The sequence below is a fragment of the Amia ocellicauda genome, chromosome 7 (genome assembly GCF_036373705.1).
Source record: "Amia ocellicauda isolate fAmiCal2 chromosome 7, fAmiCal2.hap1, whole genome shotgun sequence".
NCBI classification, from domain to species: Eukaryota; Metazoa; Chordata; class Actinopteri; order Amiiformes; family Amiidae; genus Amia; species Amia ocellicauda.
Genome location: NC_089856.1, coordinates 29,578,265 through 29,598,993, shown reverse-complemented (window position 1 = coordinate 29,598,993; position 20,729 = coordinate 29,578,265). Strand labels below are relative to the sequence as shown.

The following is a 20,729-nucleotide window of genomic DNA, read 5'->3' as shown; positions in this document are numbered from 1 at the left end:
CCCTGACAGGTGAAAACCTATTTGTGCTCAAATTAAGATTTCAGATTTTTGTTTGTGGAACATTTCCGGGATCTTTCATTTAAACTTGTGAAACATGGGGAGCGACACTTCACATTTTGCATATATATTGTTCTGTATACAATAAAAGGAAAGCAAGAACTGTGCTGTTGGTCCAGGTAGCATATTCTGGCGGTGAGCCTCGGTCAGCAGCAGTTCAGCCAGACATTTCTGTGGTGGCGGTGCCCCCCCTGGCCCCCACCGAGGGACAGAAAGCAGACTGACTTTAACCCAGGGCTTAGGGGGTTGTTGTGCTATTCAATCAAAATTTTCAACAAGCAGGCCAGACACATTTGATTCAGTTAAGTTAAAATGGAGACACTTTTTGATTTTTTTTTTTTTCCTGCATTTCTGAATTTGCATTGCTTTTTCTAACTTAAGATAAAATGCTTCCTGTTTCTTTCCCACAGATGATAGAAGTTGCATCATTGTTGAATGGCTTGTTATAAGATGGAGTGTAGCAAAAAAAATAAAAGTTTCCTTCCCTTTCTGCCACACTAAAAACATTAATAAAAAGCAGAGGGTGAGCGAGATCATGGATCAGTGAGTGACGGCAGCACTGGCGCCCTGGCGATGTGTGACCTGTCCCCCTGCGGTGTGCACATCTGCAGTATGTTACCCTTGGCACCACAGTCTGACTCTGCTTACCGGGTTGGCAGAGTGATGGGTCAGTGCTAAACGGGGGTGTTCTGTGGTCTGGCTGACTTGCACACCATACAGGAGGAGGTATAAAACATGAACACAGAACACCACAGTCATCTGAACACCACTCCTCAAAAGCCACAGTCCAGCAGGCTTTTTGAGGGTCATTTGAACCATTCCCTGTATAAGACATGAAATGGGTTATATAATTTTTTTTTTTTTTAAGTCAAAAGTGAACACAAAGCAATACCCACACACATACATTCCAAGAAAAGTTATTAAACCAGAGGCCGATCAACATTTCAGTCTGTTCAAGGCTTCTGATGATGTTGAATAGATTGAAATCTTGATCTGGCTCTGGTTTAATAAAAATGTTTGGAGCATAGATAGAACTGTGTGGGTATTAATCTTTTAAATTAAACATTAAAGAAGACCAGTGAAGTGAATAACTAGTTTGATTTCCTAATTACAAACCTTTGTAGATAGAAAATCAGGAGACACTGGCTTTTGAGGACGGTAGCTGTGTGACACACCGAGTGGGGAACTGAATGTGAAGGAAGATAGACAAGACTGAGATAAGATAGGGAGAGTAGAGAGGGCTGGGCAAAATCAGATAACAGAAAGGGAAGAATGAAAGGAAGAACAGTGGGAGGGAGGGATGGTGAATTGTGAGGATCCTCCTGGGTGTCAAGATCCAGACCTCCAGTTCTGGAATGGAGAAATAAAAGCATGGATTTGAGGTGGGGGAGAAGGAATTGGAGAACAGTTTTGACAGATGTCAGGAAGAGCCTCCTGCTGCTGAAAGAGAAGAACATCTGGAATCTTGTTCTGGGATACAGATGTGATAAGAGTCCATTGGTCTTTCGGCATTGCCTGTCGCCCACAGACAAAGACTGCAAGCTGTGTGAGAGGAAGTATCTGAGAGGATGGTCCTTTCAGCTTTCCTGCAAGTTCAGAACCGAAATCTCAACTCAGTTCCAAAGCCAATCCCAGAAAGCCAGGTCAAGAGGTAATGTGATCACAGGATGTAGATTTTATGAGGACAGATCTGGATTCTTTTTGGCAGGATGCTCAACTCGAAATTATAAAACGCCAATAAATACTTTTACATGAGGATATGAGCTCATCTGCAGAAGTTCAAACTTCTTCGATTTAAAAAATAATAATTAGCTTTTTATGAATTTAAGCATTCCTTGAAGTCTCCTCGTCTTTCATCTCCAGGAGCAAGGGGGAGAGGGTGTGTGTGATAAAGGGGGTGATTCAAAGTGAAGGGGCGGCGCTCCGTTGCTGTTGCCAGGCTGACAGACTCAGTCGGCCGTGGAAATGACTTTGAAACTGAACAAAAAAAATCCCCAGTGCCGCGGTGGCTGCCCAGGGGAGGGAGGAGGCGGCTAGGAGCAGGAGGAGAGGGAGAGTAAAAGTGTGAGGGATTGGAAGCAGACGGGGAGAAAGAGAGAAGAAGAAAGCAGCGATTGAGAGAGAGAGAGAGAAACGGAAGGGTAAGTCAGAGAAACGGAGAGAGAGGTTAAACTAGATGACAGAGAGAGAGAGAGTTGTGAGAGGGCCGCTCCCGACATAGCTCGTATTGGCACTCCTGTGATTATGGGTTATTGTTTGAATGAGGTTCGTTCACCATTATTATTATTATGAGTCATATGATTATTACTATTATCACTTCAGCTGTGTAAATCTTTGAGAGGGCAGGCATGCATTACATAAAAGCAGATTTCTCATAGCACGGTTCCCTGTGGTTTGCAGATTGCAACTGGGAGACTATGGGCAGGAGTGGAGGGGTGCCTGCAAAGTCACTGTGCCCCCTTCTCGGGCGACACAATGCCGTCGTGCTGCTGCTGCTGCTGCTGCTGCTGGAGTCAGTGGCGACGTTCCCGGCATGGAGGGCGGAGATGGTGAGTGTGGTTGAGGGTAGTAAATCCACTGGCAAAGCGGTGAGATTGTATCTGTAACAGCTGGTTTCATTATGTGTAACCTGCTGAGACAGTCTGTAAGATAAATGGCTGTTGTTGTTAATAATGATAACAATAATATATTGAACATATGAAGATATATATAATAATGATCATTTTGCAATACAACTTCCTTTCTGCAGTGCATGCTAAAAACACATTAGAGTGTGAAAGGGAAGGTGAGACAGGCCAGAGAGAGATAGTGAGAGAAGAAGACACAGGGCGGGGTGGGGGTTGGGGGGCAGGGAGAGCAATATTCACCTCACAGCTGGGTGTCAGATATTTGTGTGGCGCTGTGTGAAGGAGGCCAGGCTGCTCACTGGAGGTTTGGAGAAAGAGAGACTGTATTGCATTACAATGTATGCTATGCACAGTACTACAATGTTCTGTAATATATATTTTTGGATTGTACGGCACTGTACTGTAGTCTGCTGTTCTGTACTGCATTATACTACACTGGACTCTTAACTCAGCTACTCTGACCATTATTAGTAGAGAGAAAAGGATTGAACCCCTCTCTCTCTCTCTCTCTCGCTGTCTGTAGGAGTCTGGACTGTCCTCTCTCAAGCAGTCGTTTGCTATTCCCAGTTCTGTGGGACAGTTTCTGGTGACCCGATCCAAACGCTATGCCATCAACCCTATGGGCCAAAAGTGGGAGCACTACAACATCACCTACAAGTGAGGGAGGGAAGGAGTGAAGAAAACAGAATACAAAGAAAGGAGGGAGAAGGAACTGCAGAGGGAGAAAGCAAGAATGGGGAACAAAGAGTGGAAAGTAGAGAGACGAGAGTGGGAGGTTAGCAGACACTGAGAGGAATACAGAGACCCTAGGAAAGAGAGATGGAGGGAGGGAGGGGGTGGTGGTTATTAATAAGTACACTGGGGTATGGGGATGGGGGGGTGCAGTGATTATTGAATACAAACCGCAAGACTTCCTCTCTCCTCCCTCCCTCTGCCTCTGACTCTGAGAGTCTCCCCCTCTCTCGATGTTCTTGTGTTGGTGCTGCGCTCCTGTTTGAGTCATTATACCCTGGCAGAGGAAATGAAACCCAGACGCCTCACCATGTGGCTGCCAGCCTCTTCCAGAGAGCCGACTTCCTCTCAGTGGAATAGAGAGAGAGGGGGAAAGAGAGAAGGAGAGAGATTAAAACCGAGCTGCCTTCCTGTATGTCTGATTTGGCATGAATGCTTTATCGAAAAATCCATATCTGTGTGTCTGTCCAGGTCGGTCTGGTAATCCTTGGTGTGTGTCCATGAATCTGTCATCTTGATGTGTCCATGTGTGTGTGTTGGTGTCCGTGTCCGTGTCCGTGTCTCTGTGCTAATGCTGTATGCTGTGTCAGGATCACGCAGTACCCCAGCACGCTGTACCGCGAAGACACAGCCCGGGCCATCGCCATCGCCTTCAAAATGTGGAGTGCCGTGTCACCCCTCACCTTCACTGAGGTCCCTCCAGACAGCCCCGCCGACATCCGCATTGGTGAGGCAGGGAGGGGAGAGAGAGAAACATGAGGAGGGAGAGATGGGGTTGGAGTGACAAGGGGAGAGAGTGAGGAAAAATGTGTGTAAGAAAACGGATATTTGCAGTTTCCATTTGAAACCTACTGCAAACTATTAGCGTTTGACAGCTAGTAGCTTTGAGCAGTGCTTCTGAATGACAATGGCACTATTGAAGTCATTCTGTGTGCAACAAGTCATTGCTGTGGCTTGTACAGTGTTTTAGGGGTTTTAGTGTTAATGGAAATATGTGTGTGTATATATATAATATATGTATACATTTGTATTTATTTCTCAGTTATTAAATGGAGTGTCTTGAAATGATAAAGAGACTGGCTTGGTGTAATTATGTGTTGCAGTTCAGAATTTCATTCCATTCACTGTGCAGTGTGACAAATATTTGTAATAATCCTCCAGCTTCATTTGACTCAGCAGGATTTGTGTGAAGCTGCAGCTGTTGCCCATATATGAGCATTTCCATCTGCGCTGCGTAAGATTTTATTGGCATTGTAATACAGCGTGTGTGATCTCTCACACGTGTGTGTGTCCCATTGCAGGCTTCTACACGTTTAACCACACGGACTGCTGGTGGTCGCCGCTGCACCCCTGCTTCGATGGGCTGAATGGGGAGCTGGCCCATGCCTTCCTGCCCCCCCGCGGGGAGATCCACTTTGACAACCACGAGTTCTGGGTGCTGGGCAGATCTCGCTTCAGCTGGAAACAGGGTATGCCAGTGCCCCCTGCCTGGCCCTCCTCGTACTGTCTACACCAGCCTCGGTTTATCCCATCCTCCCAACATCTCTCTCTCTTTTGTCTTCCCCTTCTTCAATTGATATTCAGATTCTGTTATAATCTAAACCTGGCACCGAGAATCAATTGTGTTGCAACAACAATAACGAGCGCTTTTCACCTCTAACCTCCCACCTTATCTGTCAACTCTAAAAAAAACTACTCATGAAACCCTACCTGCTCTGCCATGCCCTTTGACCTCTGACCCCTGTATGTGCGTGTTTGTGTGTGTGCAGGTGTGTGGATGAACGACCTGGTGCAGGTGGCGGCTCATGAGATAGGCCACGCTCTGGGGCTCTGGCACTCCCGCCACCCTCAGGCACTCATGCACCCCAATGCCACTCACACCGGCCAGCGTACCATCTCCCTTGACGACGTCTGGGGCATCCAGAGGCTCTATGGTATGTCAAGTGGTCACGAGGGGGCTGGGAGTAACTTGGTTAGTGAGTAGCAGGAGGGGAAAGAGGGTCTGCAGAAGAAGAGAGACTATAAGAGAGTGTATGAGTTTGATGTTTGTTAAAGGGAGTGGAATGGACAGTTGTAGGGGTCAGATTGTTGAAGCCACTGCTGGAGGTCAAGCAGGGTTCAGGTCTGGGGTCACTGTAGGTCAGGGAGAGGGGTTATTATAGGTCAGTGCAGAAATTAGTAGGTGATGCTGATAACACAGCTTAATCCCAATACGTTTGTTTGTCCTTTGTTTGTGTGTCTCCCTGTCCTTGTGTCTGTGTTGTCTCTGTCCAGGCTGCGTGGACAAGAGGCGTCTGTGTGACCCCTGGGCCCGGGTGGGCTTCTGCGAGCGGAGGAAGGCGTTCATGCAGAAGCACTGCCCCCGGCGCTGCGGCCTCTGCCACGGTTACTGCGTCGCCATTTCAGCTTCTGCACCAGTTGCCAGTCGTGATGCCGCCTAAACGCTTCGTGCTGATAGGAGTATTGCAAGAGTAGAGAAACCAAATAGACAACTGCTCCCATCATCCCTGGCAGACCCAGCTAAACCCAGAGTTGTTGGTGTAAGATTCAGCCTCCCCTGCAGAATCAGGAGCCGACTGGCTGGCCTAATTCACGTTCAGTTTAGCACTTCCATTAGGATGAGGTTACATTTTCAATGTTGTTGTTGTGTCTGTCACATTATAAGTCCTATCAATAGCCAGGACCCTACCGTGAGCAAGCCCCCCAAATGATGAGCTATATTATTATTATTATATTTTTTTTATTATCAAAATATTACTCTACAACAACCTCAATATAACAGTAATACTAATACCTCTATGTGTGTTATCCCTGATTGCAGACACCCCAGATGTTCTTCCCACAGTGAAGCCCACCCCGTCCATCATCAAGACCAAACTGGTCCCCAGGGGCAAGGTGGTGAGCTTCCGCTGTGGCACACAGAGCAAACCGACCAACAGAGCGCCCCCTAAAGTCAGGTACAGCTATTACAACCGCTGCAATGTGCAGTCTGTGGACATCTAGGATTAGGCGTTCTTGTACTGTAGTCATGCAACACTAACGGAGAACAACTCTCTCTCTCCCACTCTGTCTCACTGTCCAGTTGGTACAAAGACGGTGAGCTGTTGTCCTCCTCAGTGCCCGGGTACATCACGGTGAACAGCCGAGACCTGCGCATCGTGGCTAACGAGTTTAACGAGGGCCAGTACACCTGCCGAGTGCACCGCAGCGGCTCCATCATCACCTCCAACTCCTGGATCATTAGACTGAAGCCAGAGCCCAGCAACAGCTGAGGGCTTGGGAGAGACTGACACACACAGAGTGGGACCCGTACCACACACATGCCACCTACAGAGAGACAGGGACCGAGTGCTGAGACAGAATTATGCCTTCTTCACTGTCTACAGAGAGACAACTGGCACAAGCACACTGTCCACAGAACATATTGGCATCAGTCTTTAAGGCTTTACCCCAGTCCCATACTTGAAGAAGCACACACAAAAATAAACCTTGGATTTACCCCCTGGAGCTCTCTATGGGGGAACACGTCCTGCAAATTGCACTTTGTATTGCTCTTATATTTTATATGTCACCCTGTACAAGGGCGTCTTCTAATAAATAATAATAATAATAATAATAATAATAATAATAATAATAATAATAATAATAATAATAATAATAATAATAATAATAAAGAGACAGGGAGGGACTCACGCTCCAGCCTTTACCTGCCTCTGACACTGAACCCTGTCTATGGTGCCATCTGGTGGGTAATTGTGGAACAGAACTGTGGAGGGAGAATCTGTGCATTCTTAATAAAATATAACCCCACTATGGTAGCCTTTGTGTTTGTCTCTCTATCCATCTACTTTCTGAGACTGTGCAGTTAATCTGTTAAAAGTGTCACCCCCATTAATACTGTGCTCCTGTCCTTGTGCTAAGGTCAGAGAGGAGAGGGTTGGAATAGTTCTGATACACATTCCATTCTAATATACAATATACTCCACACATTGTCACATGCATATATATATATATATATATATATATATATATATATATATATCTGCATGTGACAATGTGTGGAGTACTGTTCTCTTGCAGGAACTTTATTATTAGTCTGTGTGTGAAAACACATCTACATACTATCTAGCAAAACCTCAGTCAATCGAACTGGCTTGATATAGTAATACTACTACTACTACTACTACTACTACTACTACTACTACTAATAATAATAATAATAATAATAATAATAATAATAATAATAATAATAACAATAATTACAACATATCTGATCATATTTGAGTTCCAAGAGCAAATAAAGTTATTTGGTCTACATAAAATCTAAATCTACAGAATCTGCCCTTAATTTGAAAATGTTGTCTCTTTAAAAAAAACCGATGCTCTGGGAGTTGTAGTTCTGTGGGTCATGTGTAAACACTACAAATCCCAGCAGTGTTAACGGCAGCATTCTTTACCGTCACACCTTTGGCGGAAGTGGAAGTGGGAGTTGGTGTCGTTTAATAATTTAGAATCACATTTACAGCTGAATCTATACCACAGAACACCACTGTGTTCTTCATTGCTAACGGTTGATGTCTAACATTTGTGAAAAAAATAAATAGAGATGAAAATAATATTGATTGTATAACTGATATTGGGGGAAGGTTCTTTGCAAGATGAAACTACGATTCCCATGGTGCTCTGCGAAACGCACACGATTTGTCGCCGGTTAACACATGCGTATTCCTTGCGAACGGGGCCGGTGTATCATGGCGACATACGTGGATATTCTGAGGAGCGAGTTTCCCGAAATTGACACCGAGGTCTTCGAGTATATCACTGGTAAGGCTCAGAGGCAGGTCGGGGGTGGTGGGTAGGCGACGTAAGATGTGAAATAGCCGCAAAATAAGATTGGCATGCGTTGGGCAGTGTACAGGAAACGGGAGAACAGTTTGAGAAACTGTCACACAGACAACCCGGGGAAAAACGGGAGAGAGAGCGAGAGAGGCTGAATCAGGACTCGTATCCTATAGGACTTTCGCCGAGACAAGTCCCCGACTTTGCTGCGATTATGTTTTATTGCTTTTTTTGGCCGATCGAAGCAGATTCTCACCCGGCTCTGTAGGGTAACAGTGTGGGTTTGCACTGCTGTAAAACCACTAGCGGTGAACCCGGCATCACACACAAGACTGGTCGCAACTGGACTCCATAGGGCTGACTGCCATTCATTCATTCAATTGTGAAACATCATCCACTGTCGCCACTGTGCTGCGTGTATGAGTCACATTTCGTCGTCTGTTGTGTGTATTAATATATTTCGAGTAGTTCTTTTTTGTATTATTAGATATCTATAGATAGACAGGTTTATGGTGCGTTATTATAATTCCCATTGCACAGCAGTGTTGGCTATCCCAGGTTATACAGGTTTTATATAAGCTATACAATAAGATTGTGATCAAATTACATATCTGATACACAAATAATGTCAATGGAAGTTGAAAAGGTATTTTATTTTATTCAGTTTATAGATGTTCAACATGAGCTCCATGAGTTCAACAAAACACCAAGCACCAAAGGGAGGCAGCACAAACACCCCAGCATGGTTTGGAAGCTTTGCCTTGCGCATTTTGCAGAGCCTGGAACAGATTGTCATGCTGAAGGCTGGTGTGGAAGTACTGTGGAAAGCTTGGACAAGCCTGTTAGTTGAGGATGCTAATTATCTGTTTGTCTGTGTGTGTGTGGCAGGTGTTCTGGAGTGTGGGGGGCCGGATTTCGAGGATGAGGACGAGGTGTTTGAGGCGATCGGCGGGGTGCTGCAGGAGGTGTCGTCTGACAGCAAGAATGAGGAGGACATCCGGGATATCTGCCTGCAGATGTTCAACACGCTGAAACTGTGAGTGTCCACGCCCACACACACATACACATGCCACACTGAAGAAACGGTGAGAACATCCATCGTCATGCTCCGCAAGCTTCTCCACACTCAGCTCCACACTCCCATGTCCACCCAAATGAGACTGGAGATTTCTGTCTACTGTAGCTGGTATTTCCCATGCAAATTACACTCATTATCTAACTGCCTCTTTCTCTCTCCCCCCATCCCTTCCTTCTCCCCCCCACATACACTCTCCCTGCATCACTCTGTCACCAGTAATGACTGTGACTCGGCTCGGAAGCAGGTTCTGCTGGACGCCCCAGTGCAGCTGTCCCAGATTGCTGGAGAGTGTGGTAAGACTGCAGCATGGGGGGCTTCTCCTAACTTCTGCTCAGATCTTAGTGCGTTTCATTCTGTCTGTGCATTCTTATTTTATATTTTTTTGTTTTTGTTTCGTTCCTTCTCTTTATTTAGTTTCTTTTTTCTTTGCATTCTCCTTTCCCCCCCATTTTTTGGATAGGATGCTTGAATCGAGGGAAATGCATGAAATAAATTACTTGTGCTTCTCGCTTATTTTTTTTCCCCACTTCAAATTAAAATGCCCATGAATGGCAGTGTGTGAAGGAGGGCAGTGTTGTGCATTTATAGTGGGAGAATTGGGACTGGTCTGCAGTGTAGTTGAGATGGACCTGCATTTTAGCCATTACAAATTGTTCTCAAGAATCTGAAGGAAAAAAAGTCATTCACATGTCAAAGTTACATCTGTTATCATGGTGTTGTATTGAAAAGTACAAAAACCTTCAGCTTACAGAACCTGAAATGGGTCAAATAACTTGTTTCTTGTGTGTTTACTGAAACCTGCCTTTAAGTGTTAGAGCTGTGCGATGTCACCCATTGTATATTGAGAGGACAGGGCCTATTTTTGAGCCTGCAGTCCTTTTCTTGTATGACCAGGGTGGCCAGTCAGGCCCTGTAACCAGGTGCCCTCTAACTCTCCCTCTCTGCCCACAGTCACCACCACAAATGATGTCCAGGGCATCTGGATGATCAAGAGAGGCCAAAACACGGTGAGTTGTTTCAATGTGTTCTTTTTTCTGTTTGCCATTTTACAAGTTGTGTTTGATTGTATTAATTGTACAATGTTATTGTACCTGCAGAAAACCATATATAGGCCTGTGTTTTGTAATTTATCATTGCAAATAGCGATCTGTGTAAAAACTTCTAGCAGGATCATGTCCAGTAAGCCAAGAGAGTGAGAGCGAAGTCTAATAAGTTCCTTAACCCCCTATGTTCTGCCGTCTTGCCCCAGACTGTGAATGCTAAGAAGCTCGAGAAAGCAGAAGCTAAACTGAAGGCGAAGCACGAGAAGAGGAATGAAAAGGACTCCCAGAAAGTTGCCAGCCCTCTGTGAGTTAAACTGCACCACTGATGCTGGTGGTGGTGGTTTTATTATTAATCTCCATGCAGCTTTGGAGCCTGGAGCCTGGAGCTGCCTGGCACTCAATTCATGATCCATACTGCCCAGTTACTGAGTGCTGGCACCCATTCTGAGACACTGCTAGAGGGACACAATTTAAATCACCAGTTTCTGGTTTATTCTTCCTTCTTCCCTTTTATTTCTTCTCACCATGTCTGTCTCTCGGTCTCATAGATCATTTGCTAACCACCATTGTGTGTTTCTCTCTCTTTTTCTCTTTTCTCTCTCTTTTTCTCTCTCTTTCAGGGTGTTGGAGGAGGCTTCAGCGAGCCAGGCGTCCAGTAAGAAAGATAACCGCATCGACGCCTCAGGGAAGAACAAGTCGTATGACATCCGCATCGAGAACTTTGACGTGTCATTTGGCGAGCGGTGAGTGAGAGCCGATCAGAATTGGTGGATCAGCTCTATGATTTTCACAGCAATTAGATCCATATATAAGGTTTTAAGTGCTGTGTTTAATATTGTTATACATTAACAAGCTTGTCTGTGCAAAAGCAATTATTGGCACAAAGATGGACTTGAATCTAACCGCTAGTCCTCTACTTTTTCTCTTTCTTGTTTGGTGCCTCCTTCTTCCTTTCGCTCTCCCTCTGCCCATCCATCCCTGCCCATCCATCCCTGCCCATCCATCCCTGCCCATTCATCCCTGCATCCATCCGTCCCTAGGTCCCTGCTGCAGGGTGCCGAGGTCTCCCTGTCATATGGGCGGCGGTATGGCCTGGTGGGGCGCAACGGGCTGGGCAAGACCACACTGCTGAAGATGTTGGCGGGCCGCAGTCTGCGTGTGCCGGCCCACATCTCCATCCTGCACGTGGAGCAGGAGGTTGCTGGGGACGACACGCCTGCATTGCAGAGTGTGCTGGAGAGTGACACTGTGAGGGAAGGGCTGCTCAAGGAGGAGAGGGACATTAACACCAGGATTGCCGCCGGCCAGTGAGTGCTTTCTGACTTCACGTGCCTATTGACGGACTCCTGGCTAAATCGCCAGGAGAACAGATGCATAGACTAAGGATGATTAGACTTTTTTTTTTTTTTTTATTGTGTATGGTGTCTTCAGTATTTAGACGATTCTGAACACAGAAATTGAGCTTGTTGATTGATCACTAGAGGGAGCCAGACTCTGCATGAAAAATCAGACTTGGAGGTGAATTAAAATGGAAGATCGAAAATAGGTTACCCAGTTAGTTGCTTTCAATTCTTTTGGTGCCCTCTGTCTTTGCAACTTGGTCTTTGTTGACTTTCGCTTGTTCAGATGCTCCGGAGTTTTCATTGCTTTTTCAAATAAAAGGCCTTTAATTGGCTAGTTTAAATCTGATCAAAGCTTGTCTAATATTTTGTGTATATCTAAACATGATAGTCAGAACATAAGGTTACAGATGAGAGTACCCATCTTTCCAGTCAAATGTACACCTGTCCTCTTAGTGAAGGGTTACTGCAGTCTATTCAATAACCTGTCTTTCTTTTCAGCGCGGAGGCGACGGACACAGTCCGTCTGTCTGAGGTGTATGCCAAACTGGAGGAGATAGAAGCAGATAAAGCCCCAGCCAGGTAAAAACTTTGCAGTGTTTTTAATTTTAAATCATAGCCCATATTACCTCTGCTAAATCTTCCTCCTTAGTTTTCTTTTAACCATATTTTTTTAATTCCCTTAAGAGTACCCATCCTCTGTAACATCTAAACCACCCAGCTTAATTAATTCATGTAGAATCAGATTATTTTCATGACACATCTCCTTATTTTAATATAGTAGGACACTGTCATTTTCATCCAGCTATCAATCAGTCAGTGTGAAGAGCCCAGACAGTGCTGGGGCTGTGTGGCTGTCTTGTGTGTGTGATTCAGTCTCTCCGTCCTCTTTCACAGAGCCTCTGTCATTCTGGCTGGACTTGGCTTCTCTCCCAAGATGCAACTGCAGACAACCAAGTAGGTACCCCTGTCAGTTTTCGAGCTCATCAACACTAGCAGGAATAGCAGACATTTTGACTTTATCAATTATGGGTCTGAGTTGTATGTTATCTGCAGACCAGCTCTATGTGTTGTGTCTGCATTATAAACTGTTGGTGGTTCTGAGTATGTACAGATGTGGATGTTTGCGGTCATGGGAATGTAAAACTGGTGGAGATCGCAATAGTATTTTCTGCCCTGTTTCTGTACAGTAACAACCTGGTAGCCCTCAAGCACCTAACATATTTTTAACAACAACATTGCTGTGTTTGAACAGGGAGTTCTCTGGAGGCTGGAGGATGAGGCTAGCATTGGCCAGAGCCCTGTTTGCCAAGTAAGTGCCATTCAGTCTTTCAGATTCTTCTTTTCCCTTTTTTGCTGCACAATGTTTGGCATGGAGACGTTTAGGTAGGACTTGGGAATTAGTAGGAAGATGCAGAAATACTGGGGTCATGTCATCCACACCTGATGCAACAATGTTTTTTTGTTTTTTTTAAGAATAGAATAAGTTCACTGTATAGATGGGAGGTACATCATTTGCAACTGAACAGTAGTCAATCTGGGTGTCTTGTACTTGTTTGTCTGCACATACAGCTGTATAAAAACAGTCTGACTGTCAGAGTTGCAGTGTTGTCTGTTTGTGTGTATATGTCAGAGTCCTTGCTCATGTTCTTGGGTTTAATTCTGTATTACAGGCCTGACCTACTGCTACTTGATGGTGAGTGTAATTATCTGTTTGTTTATTGTGTTCAAGCAGTTTGTAGAAGTGAAAGAACCTTACATATTCTTAGACACACTTTTGTTTGTAAAACAGAGATGAGTTTCCTGGCATTTCCTTTCTCTGATTAAATTGTGTGCCCTGATTTATAGCCTGAAACCCAGCTCTTGCCTCCTTGCTAAGCCAAATTGAGCCAAGTCTATATTCCTCAAGGATTCTTAAGAAACCCTCCACAAAATTTTCTGCATAGTTGTGTATTTTACAACAAGTTACATGTGTCCTTTCATTGCTCATCTGAAAAAGCACTCGGAAAACATTTGCAAGTTATTGGAAGTGATTTGACTCTCGTTTGAGAATAAAGAACGCCAGTGCAGTGTAGACTACTCCTCCAAATGGTCTGGCTTGCAGGAATGAGTGCATTTCCTATAGGCACATCCCAGGAACGTTGGAGATTCAGGCCCTTCTGTCTCTGTCCCTCACAGAACCTACAAACATGTTGGATGTCAGAGCCATCCTGTGGCTGGAGAACTACCTTCAGGTATTAAAGACGGGTGTCTATTTGAATGCGTCTGTCTTCCTGTGCACCTTTTGTCTCTTTGTGTCCACGTCTGTCTGTCCGCCTTACTGGCTGTGTGTCCCTGCAGACGTGGCAGTCCACTATCCTGGTGGTGTCCCACGACCGTAACTTCCTCAACGCCGTGGTGACAGACATCATCCACCTGCACTCGCAGCGCCTGGAGGCATACCGCGGGGACTATGAGAACTTCGTCAAGACCAAGGAGGACCGGCTGCGTAATCAGCAGAGGGAGTTTGAGGCTCAGCAGCAATACAGGGAGCACATCCAGGTATTGCACAGGCACTCCTTCACACGTTCACACACACACACACACACACACACACACACAAACACATCTATATATTGAAATAGCTCAAACTGCTGTGGGAGGGGGGTCTGATCCATTTCTCTGAGTGTGCACACTGCCAGGCACAGGATTCACAGGAGCATTACATTATGGCTTAAAACTGAGAAGTTCGCTTTGTTCCTGGACTACGATTCATGATTTAGTGTCTTGTCCTTACTTTCCCTCTTCAGGTGTTTATAGACAGATTCCGGTACAATGCAAACAGGGCCTCCCAGGTGCAGAGCAAACTGAAGCTACTGGAGAAACTGTAAGTCGGTCTTCCCTCTTCTCTTTCACCCACCATTAGCTCTTCCCCTCTTCTCTGCCCCCCCACACCCCACACACACTTTTGCGTCTTGCCTTGCTCTCCCCTCCCCCTTCTCTCTCTCTGTCACTCTTGAATTAGAGTCTTCCAATACAGAATGATTGCAATCACACGCAGCAATTAACAAGCGCAGTACTATATTTCATAGCCATCCATTTCACCCCAAATCAATGTATTCATAAGTAAACCTGCCTGTTGCTTAAGTAATCGGACAATCAGCGAAGCAGCAAGCCAATTAAAATGTAATTTTTCTCTCTCTCTGTCTTAGTCTTTGTCTTTCCCCGTTTCTCTCGGTACAATATGTAACTGATATTATGTAAATGAAGGATTCATCGCTTTAACAGATATTCCTGAATGTGCAGCTTCTAAACTGATGGCTTTAATTCTAACTCTCTGTTTCAGTCCTGAGCTCAAACCCCTAGAGAAGGAAACAGAAGTTACATTACGGTGAGTGGGGGAAAAAAAAAATACACACAACTGTTTGAAACATTTGGTGATGCTGGTTTTGCACAAAACGTGTATACTGTTTTGAGTTGGGTTGTGAGTTGAATGTGTGTACTGTGCCCCTGTGTTTATGCTTCTCTGTCCTGTCTCGTGTCGTGCCTTGCTTCGTGTGAGTCTGTAGTGTTGTCCTGTCTCTTAGTGTGTGTATTGCTCTGCCCCTCCGTGTGTTGTGCTGATGCCCTGTGTTCTGTCCGCCGCGCAGGTTCCCTGATAACTTCGAGAAGCTGTCGCCCCCTGTGCTGCAGCTGGATGAAGTGGAGTTCTACTACCACCCTGAACGCAGACTATTCACCTGCCTCAATGTCTCTGCTGACCTCGAGTCCCGCATCTGCATTGTACGTACGGTTCTTTCCAAGTCTCTCTCTCTTACCCTCTTACTCATTGGCTGTCTGAGTAGCTGTCTATATGTAAATATTGCCCTGCTTACTTTTGTACTGTCTCTCTCTCTGTTTTATTGTCTGATCCCGGTTTTCTCTGTTCTCACAGCCTTTTTTTTGTAATGTAAACTGATAATGAATGGTGTCCTGTTATTGCCTCTCTCTCTCTCTCTCAGGTGGGGGAGAATGGTGCAGGAAAATCCACCATGTTGAAGCTGCTAATGGGAGAGCTGACCCCAGTCAACGGAATCAGACAGGCACACCGGTGAGCAGGACCCTGCGTCTGTTTGTCTCTGTCGCTCAATGAACAGGCGCTTCTGCCAGTCTGTACGCTTCCGACATCATTTCTCTTTGTGTGCCTCACCCTGTCTCAACCGAGTATAATAATTTACTCACACTCACAGCCTGTGGTCTCTCTGCCAGGAACCTGAAGATTGGCTATTTCAGCCAGCACCACGTGGACCAGCTGGATCTCAACGTCTCGTCTGTGGAGCTGCTGCTGAAGAAATTCCCAGGTACAGAGAGCAGGTGGAAAGTGTATTGATCCCCCCTGCAATTGCACACTGTAATTGCGGTTGCCTGCGCTGTTCATTACATTTTCCCATAGCCAGCTCGTTACACACTGCTTTCTGAAGGACTTTAATAATGCAGTAGGTGAGTGATTTGTGGTGGGCTGGAGGGAGTGTTCCAGACACGGCTTGTCTATACACCCCACCCCCTTGTTTTTGCACAGTTTTTCTTTCTCATTGTCTACTCCTGGTTAATATTACCATTTAATATAATTTCTTTACAAAATTCTGTCAATTGGCATCCCCTGCCCACCTCAGATTGACGAATTTCTCTCGCTCTCTCAGGCCGGACAGAGGAGGAGTACCGGCACCAGCTGGGTGGGTATGGGATCTCGGGGGAGCTGGCTGTGCGGCCAGTCGCCAGCCTGTCCGGGGGGCAGAAGAGCAGAGTGGCATTTGCTCAGATGACCATGGCCTGGTAAGAGTCCTATTGTTCATCTGTCCATTGGTCTCTGCTTCTCTCTCTTTCTCTTGTCAAATTAACTATTTGTCAAACTCTCATCATGGTAACCTATCTCTCGCTCTGTTTTTGTAAGTGTACGTGTGTATGAATTATTGGCAATCCACCCCCTTCATCAATGTCACTAATAACTGGGCAGACTCTGAAGTTAATCCCTCATGACTCTCCATCTCTCTCAGCCCCAATTTCTACATCCTGGACGAGCCGACCAATCACTTGGACATGGAGACCATTGAGGCATTGGCCAAGGCTCTCAACAAGTTCAGGGTAAGAAACGACTACAGTCACGGGATGGGAGAATAGTACTCCGTGTCTGGCTCTCTCTGACTCTCCCCGTCTCCATCTCCATCCTGCTGTAGGGCGGGGTGGTGTTGGTGTCCCACGACGAGCGGTTGATCCGGCTGGTGTGCCGGGAGCTGTGGGTGTGTGAGAACGGTGGCGTGCAGCGCATCGATGGTGGCTTCGATGAGTACCGTGACATCCTGCAGGAGCAGTTCCGCAAGGAGGGCTTTCTATAGACGCACCGCACCCACGGACTGAACACGCTGCTGGATTAAGAGAGAATTCGCAAAGGATGAAGAAAACGGAGACAGTAGTCAAAGACAGCACATCGAAACCTTCCCTCCTGCAGTAAACACACTAAAACACAAACACACTCACACTCGCTCTCTCTCATTCTCTCTTATTCTCTCTCTCTCTTATTGGGACTCCAAATTCCACTTTCTCTCTCTTTCTCTTTCTTTCTTTCTACACTGGTAAAATTGACTCTGAACTGGGATAGACAGTAGTTTTGTGAATGGAAGCTGCGTTGTCTTCAGGTCGCCCCCTTATTGCCCCGATCCTGAACATGGTCTGTTCGGTTCTGTTGCCGACTGAGGAGACGACGCAAGACCTCCCCCGTCACTGCTAAACGCATTGGCCCTCTCCCTCACTCCCTCGCTATCTGAATTGCGCTTTCTCTTCTCCGCCAGTGTTGTCCCACAAACTCGGTTACAAGTGTCTCCGTTGTCTGCTACATAGTCTCACTGCTCTGCTGCCTGCTACCGTGGATGTACAGCGCTCTTCTGGGCAATAACAAACACTGCAAAAAAAAAAAAGAAATTGGGATATTGAAGACCAACCTCAATCAGCTGCTTTGCTTATTTATTTTGAGTCTTTGTTATGTCATGCTTTTTTACGATTGCGTTAGACCAGGGGTCTCCACCAGTCTAAAAGGTAATCATGCAAAGACCTTTAAAACATGTTAACTAACATGTACTAATTAAGCAAATCATTGATTCAGTGAAGTCATTTAGAATTTAAAGGACTAAATATACAAATTAAATCCCTATAGCTTTGCAGGACTAGACCCCTGTGCTACACTGGGGTATGGTAAAGTGTTGCAAGGTCATATATTTGCCACAAATTAGACAAAGTGTACAGGAATGGCTGCATTCACTGGAATGCACTGTGGTTTTAATTTGGAGTTTTAAAGAGTGTGCCTCCAGTCTACCATCCATAATGCAATCGATCATGATGCGAGAGATACCATAATGTGCAATTTAATATTTTGTGCAATTGAGTAGTTTAGTGTATTTAGGTGCTGTGTTTTGTACGTGTGTATCAGTCTCTGCAGCCAATTTGGTATTGGCCCTCACTGCTGCGCTCACTGTAACACAGGTGTCCATAAAGCTGTCAGTCTGACTACGACCGCTGGGGGTACAGCCTAATGTCTACTGTAACACACTCCCATCTCCAGACATCAAGTTTATGCAAAGTTAAACCATCTGATGGAACAGAGTGAATCTATGAATGTAACAATATAAACTGGGGAAGATGGTTTGCTTCCTGTGCTCAGATAGTGTGTGTAGCAGGTGTACAAATGCTCACCGCAGCCCTGACTGCACAGGAAAAACCTAATTCACAAGCTTCTCTTACAGACGCTCTAACAGGTGTTTGTCCACTTGGTGTCCAAAATATCAGTCATAAACAGTACTGACTGTATGCAATTTTAAAACGTGTGCCATATACAGTCGTGGCTCTTATGTATTTGTACATGCTTTGTGGAAGACGCTGTATATCTTGCAATGAAAACTATTCAGCTAGGATTTCAATTACACAGCAGGCATGTTATTGTTAATCTTTTGACGGTTTTTCTTTTCTGCTAAACCCCAGATGGAGGTCATTTTTCATGTTTAAAAAAAAATATATATAATTTTGCTCTGTGCCATTAATCTTCTCTTTCCGTGGACTATTGAAGCATCACTTGGCTTTTTATGTCTGGAGAGGGATTAAGATGACGGTTTTATTGTTTTGCTTGTGTTTAACGTCTTAATGAACAGGCAGAGGCTGCAGCTTGGGTACTAAACCTGTTTACTGACAAGCTGCTCACTATTTCTCCCAGACTGTAGGAGCAGCCCCAGCCCCTAATCGACAGCGATTGGTGGCCCGTAACTGTACCTGACAGGCAGTGCTTCTGACCACAGACAGTAACCGTAGTATTTCCATTTTAGGACCATCTGCTTCATAATGCAGGCAGGGGTAGGCAATCTTGGCTCTCCTATTTGATTGCACATTGTCATTGTGGTGACTAATCTTTAGTTCAATATTTTACAGTACTGGTGGGGTCCAGGAACATCAGTGGCATGGTTTTTGTATCCCTTGTCGATGGCAAGATAGTCCTGGAGTTATCCCTGTGTTGGCTATTCTATTCTTCTAGCTCAGCGGTCAGTTACTTTCTTTTTGGTTCATTTGTAATGCCTAAAACATGATTGTTTGACCTCTACTACAGTTTTAAGAACTGAAAAGCAAATGAGTAAATTCAGTAAATTTGTGTAATGAACAGATTAATTTGCTCAAAGCTCAGTAATGACACAAATCTAGCAGAGCAGTAGTCTGATGTTCACGTCCCTTCAGTTAAACAGTGTCCACTCTGAGAGCAGGCCCCAGTCCACACAGACGCCCTGATCATTTCAGCCTCGGCAGTACACAGAGTGTCCCGGGTTGCACTGATCGAGGTGAGGGAAGAGGAAAACTTTAAAAAAAGAAAAAGGGTTCCTGATGTTTCGATGCTGTACCTAACTTATAAATACCTGTTTTAAATATTCATACCATGCTAATAAATACACATCAAGCAAAATGAATTATGCTCTTAGTTTTCTCATGGCACATGTGTTTATCGCTCTGCTACCTCTTTCATAAGAATCATTATACTGTAATTGTGATTTGATCCATGGGCCTTTGAGTTGGACCCACTGTTCTTGCTTGTGAAGTTCTATCTAGGACAAAAGGAGCACCATCTGTGTGTCCAAACGTCTATGGTTGCGGTGCTACTGGATAATGTAATAAAATCAAACTGCACTTTGGATTAGAGGCTAAAGCGAGGAGACTTGTTTATCTGTGTAACGTTTGTCAACAAGATTACTGGTCGGCTTCCATTACATAAGAGCCACCCATCTGTCTGAGAAACTCCAGCCACAGCGATGACTACTCCTGCTTTGCAGAGTGGGGACGGGACAATACAGTACTGTGTGAGTTAACCTGGATGTAGTCTGCACTTCATTCCAGGTCCTGCTATTGTGTGTTTTTAAGGGTCTGATGGTTTCTTCTTAGATTTCTTATTTTGATAGTTATTGTGCTCATTTCTAAGGAAACATTGTGGCAGCACACACTGGTACTCCTCTCCAGAGTACATGTCCTATGTATAGAGTTTATATTTACAAAACAAAAAAACAAAAAAAAGTGAAAGATGCAGATGACAATTTCAACCTCTAGGGTGGGATTCACAGATCTTGATTAGCACCAGTCTATACCTACTCTACCTAACATAACGTCGGTTAGTCCATGACTGGTGCAAACGTGGGTCTGTTAAAACGCCACTCACAAAGTGGTCAGACAATGCGAAAACCTCACTTTACAATCGCACCTAGTCTTTGTGACCCACAGCTGGCACGAACACAAAACACCCACACGCCTGGCAGCTGCCCATTGCGCAATCTCACCAAGGCCTGCGAGTGTGCAGATCATTCTAGAACTACGATCTTGTGCTGTTTAACACGCCAACATCTGTAAGGCTCCTGGAAATAATAATGGTTGCACCAACACACACACTATGATAATGCCTATTATTAATAGGACGTACGCTCAGTTCCTCCTGTACCACACCCAACTGTAGACGTTTTGTTCTTGGGAGCTGCAGATT

General features: G+C 45.1%; 2 protein-coding genes across 2 annotated transcripts; both read left to right on the top strand.

Annotated features, from left to right (window-relative positions):
* The first annotated feature begins 2,026 nt into the window (after positions 1 to 2,026).
* On the top strand, positions 2,027 to 7,234 carry mmp23bb (matrix metallopeptidase 23bb). Its single transcript, XM_066709065.1, has 9 exons — positions 2,027 to 2,198; positions 2,458 to 2,606; positions 3,208 to 3,341; positions 4,007 to 4,143; positions 4,718 to 4,885; positions 5,186 to 5,350; positions 5,691 to 5,801; positions 6,238 to 6,373; positions 6,499 to 7,234. Exons 2-9 carry the CDS (start codon positions 2,475 to 2,477, stop codon positions 6,686 to 6,688), a joined length of 1,173 nt encoding a protein of 390 aa, XP_066565162.1. The 5' UTR covers positions 2,027 to 2,198; positions 2,458 to 2,474; the 3' UTR covers positions 6,689 to 7,234.
* An 872-nt stretch (positions 7,235 to 8,106) lies between these two features.
* On the top strand, positions 8,107 to 19,893 carry abcf3 (ATP-binding cassette, sub-family F (GCN20), member 3). The gene is made up of 21 exons (XM_066709064.1): positions 8,107 to 8,240; positions 9,144 to 9,291; positions 9,550 to 9,626; positions 10,285 to 10,340; positions 10,583 to 10,680; positions 10,997 to 11,119; positions 11,417 to 11,683; positions 12,218 to 12,298; positions 12,614 to 12,673; positions 12,972 to 13,028; positions 13,390 to 13,412; positions 13,895 to 13,950; positions 14,057 to 14,257; positions 14,506 to 14,582; positions 15,042 to 15,086; positions 15,346 to 15,478; positions 15,697 to 15,785; positions 15,944 to 16,035; positions 16,375 to 16,507; positions 16,729 to 16,816; positions 16,909 to 19,893. The coding sequence occupies exons 1-21, from the start codon at positions 8,135 to 8,137 to the stop codon at positions 17,065 to 17,067; spliced, it is 2,169 nt and encodes a 722-aa protein (XP_066565161.1). The 5' UTR covers positions 8,107 to 8,134; the 3' UTR covers positions 17,068 to 19,893.
* The last annotated feature ends 836 nt before the right edge of the window (positions 19,894 to 20,729 follow it).

Bases quoted from the DNA above. Each gene is read 5' to 3' on its own strand.
- abcf3 (XM_066709064.1), top strand. From the start codon at position 8,135: ATGCGTATTCCTTGCGAACGGGGCCGGTGTATCATGGCGACATACGTG. The intron at 12,299-12,613 runs GTAAAAACTTTG...CCTCTTTCACAG, and splicing joins GCAGATAAAGCCCCAGCCAG to AGCCTCTGTCATTCTGGCTG. The intron at 14,258-14,505 runs GTATTGCACAGG...TTCCCTCTTCAG, and splicing joins AATACAGGGAGCACATCCAG to GTGTTTATAGACAGATTCCG.
- mmp23bb (XM_066709065.1), top strand. From the start codon at position 2,475: ATGGGCAGGAGTGGAGGGGTGCCTGCAAAGTCACTGTGCCCCCTTCTC. The intron at 4,886-5,185 runs GTATGCCAGTGC...GTGTGTGTGCAG, and splicing joins TCGCTTCAGCTGGAAACAGG to GTGTGTGGATGAACGACCTG. The intron at 6,374-6,498 runs GTACAGCTATTA...CTCACTGTCCAG, and splicing joins AGAGCGCCCCCTAAAGTCAG to TTGGTACAAAGACGGTGAGC.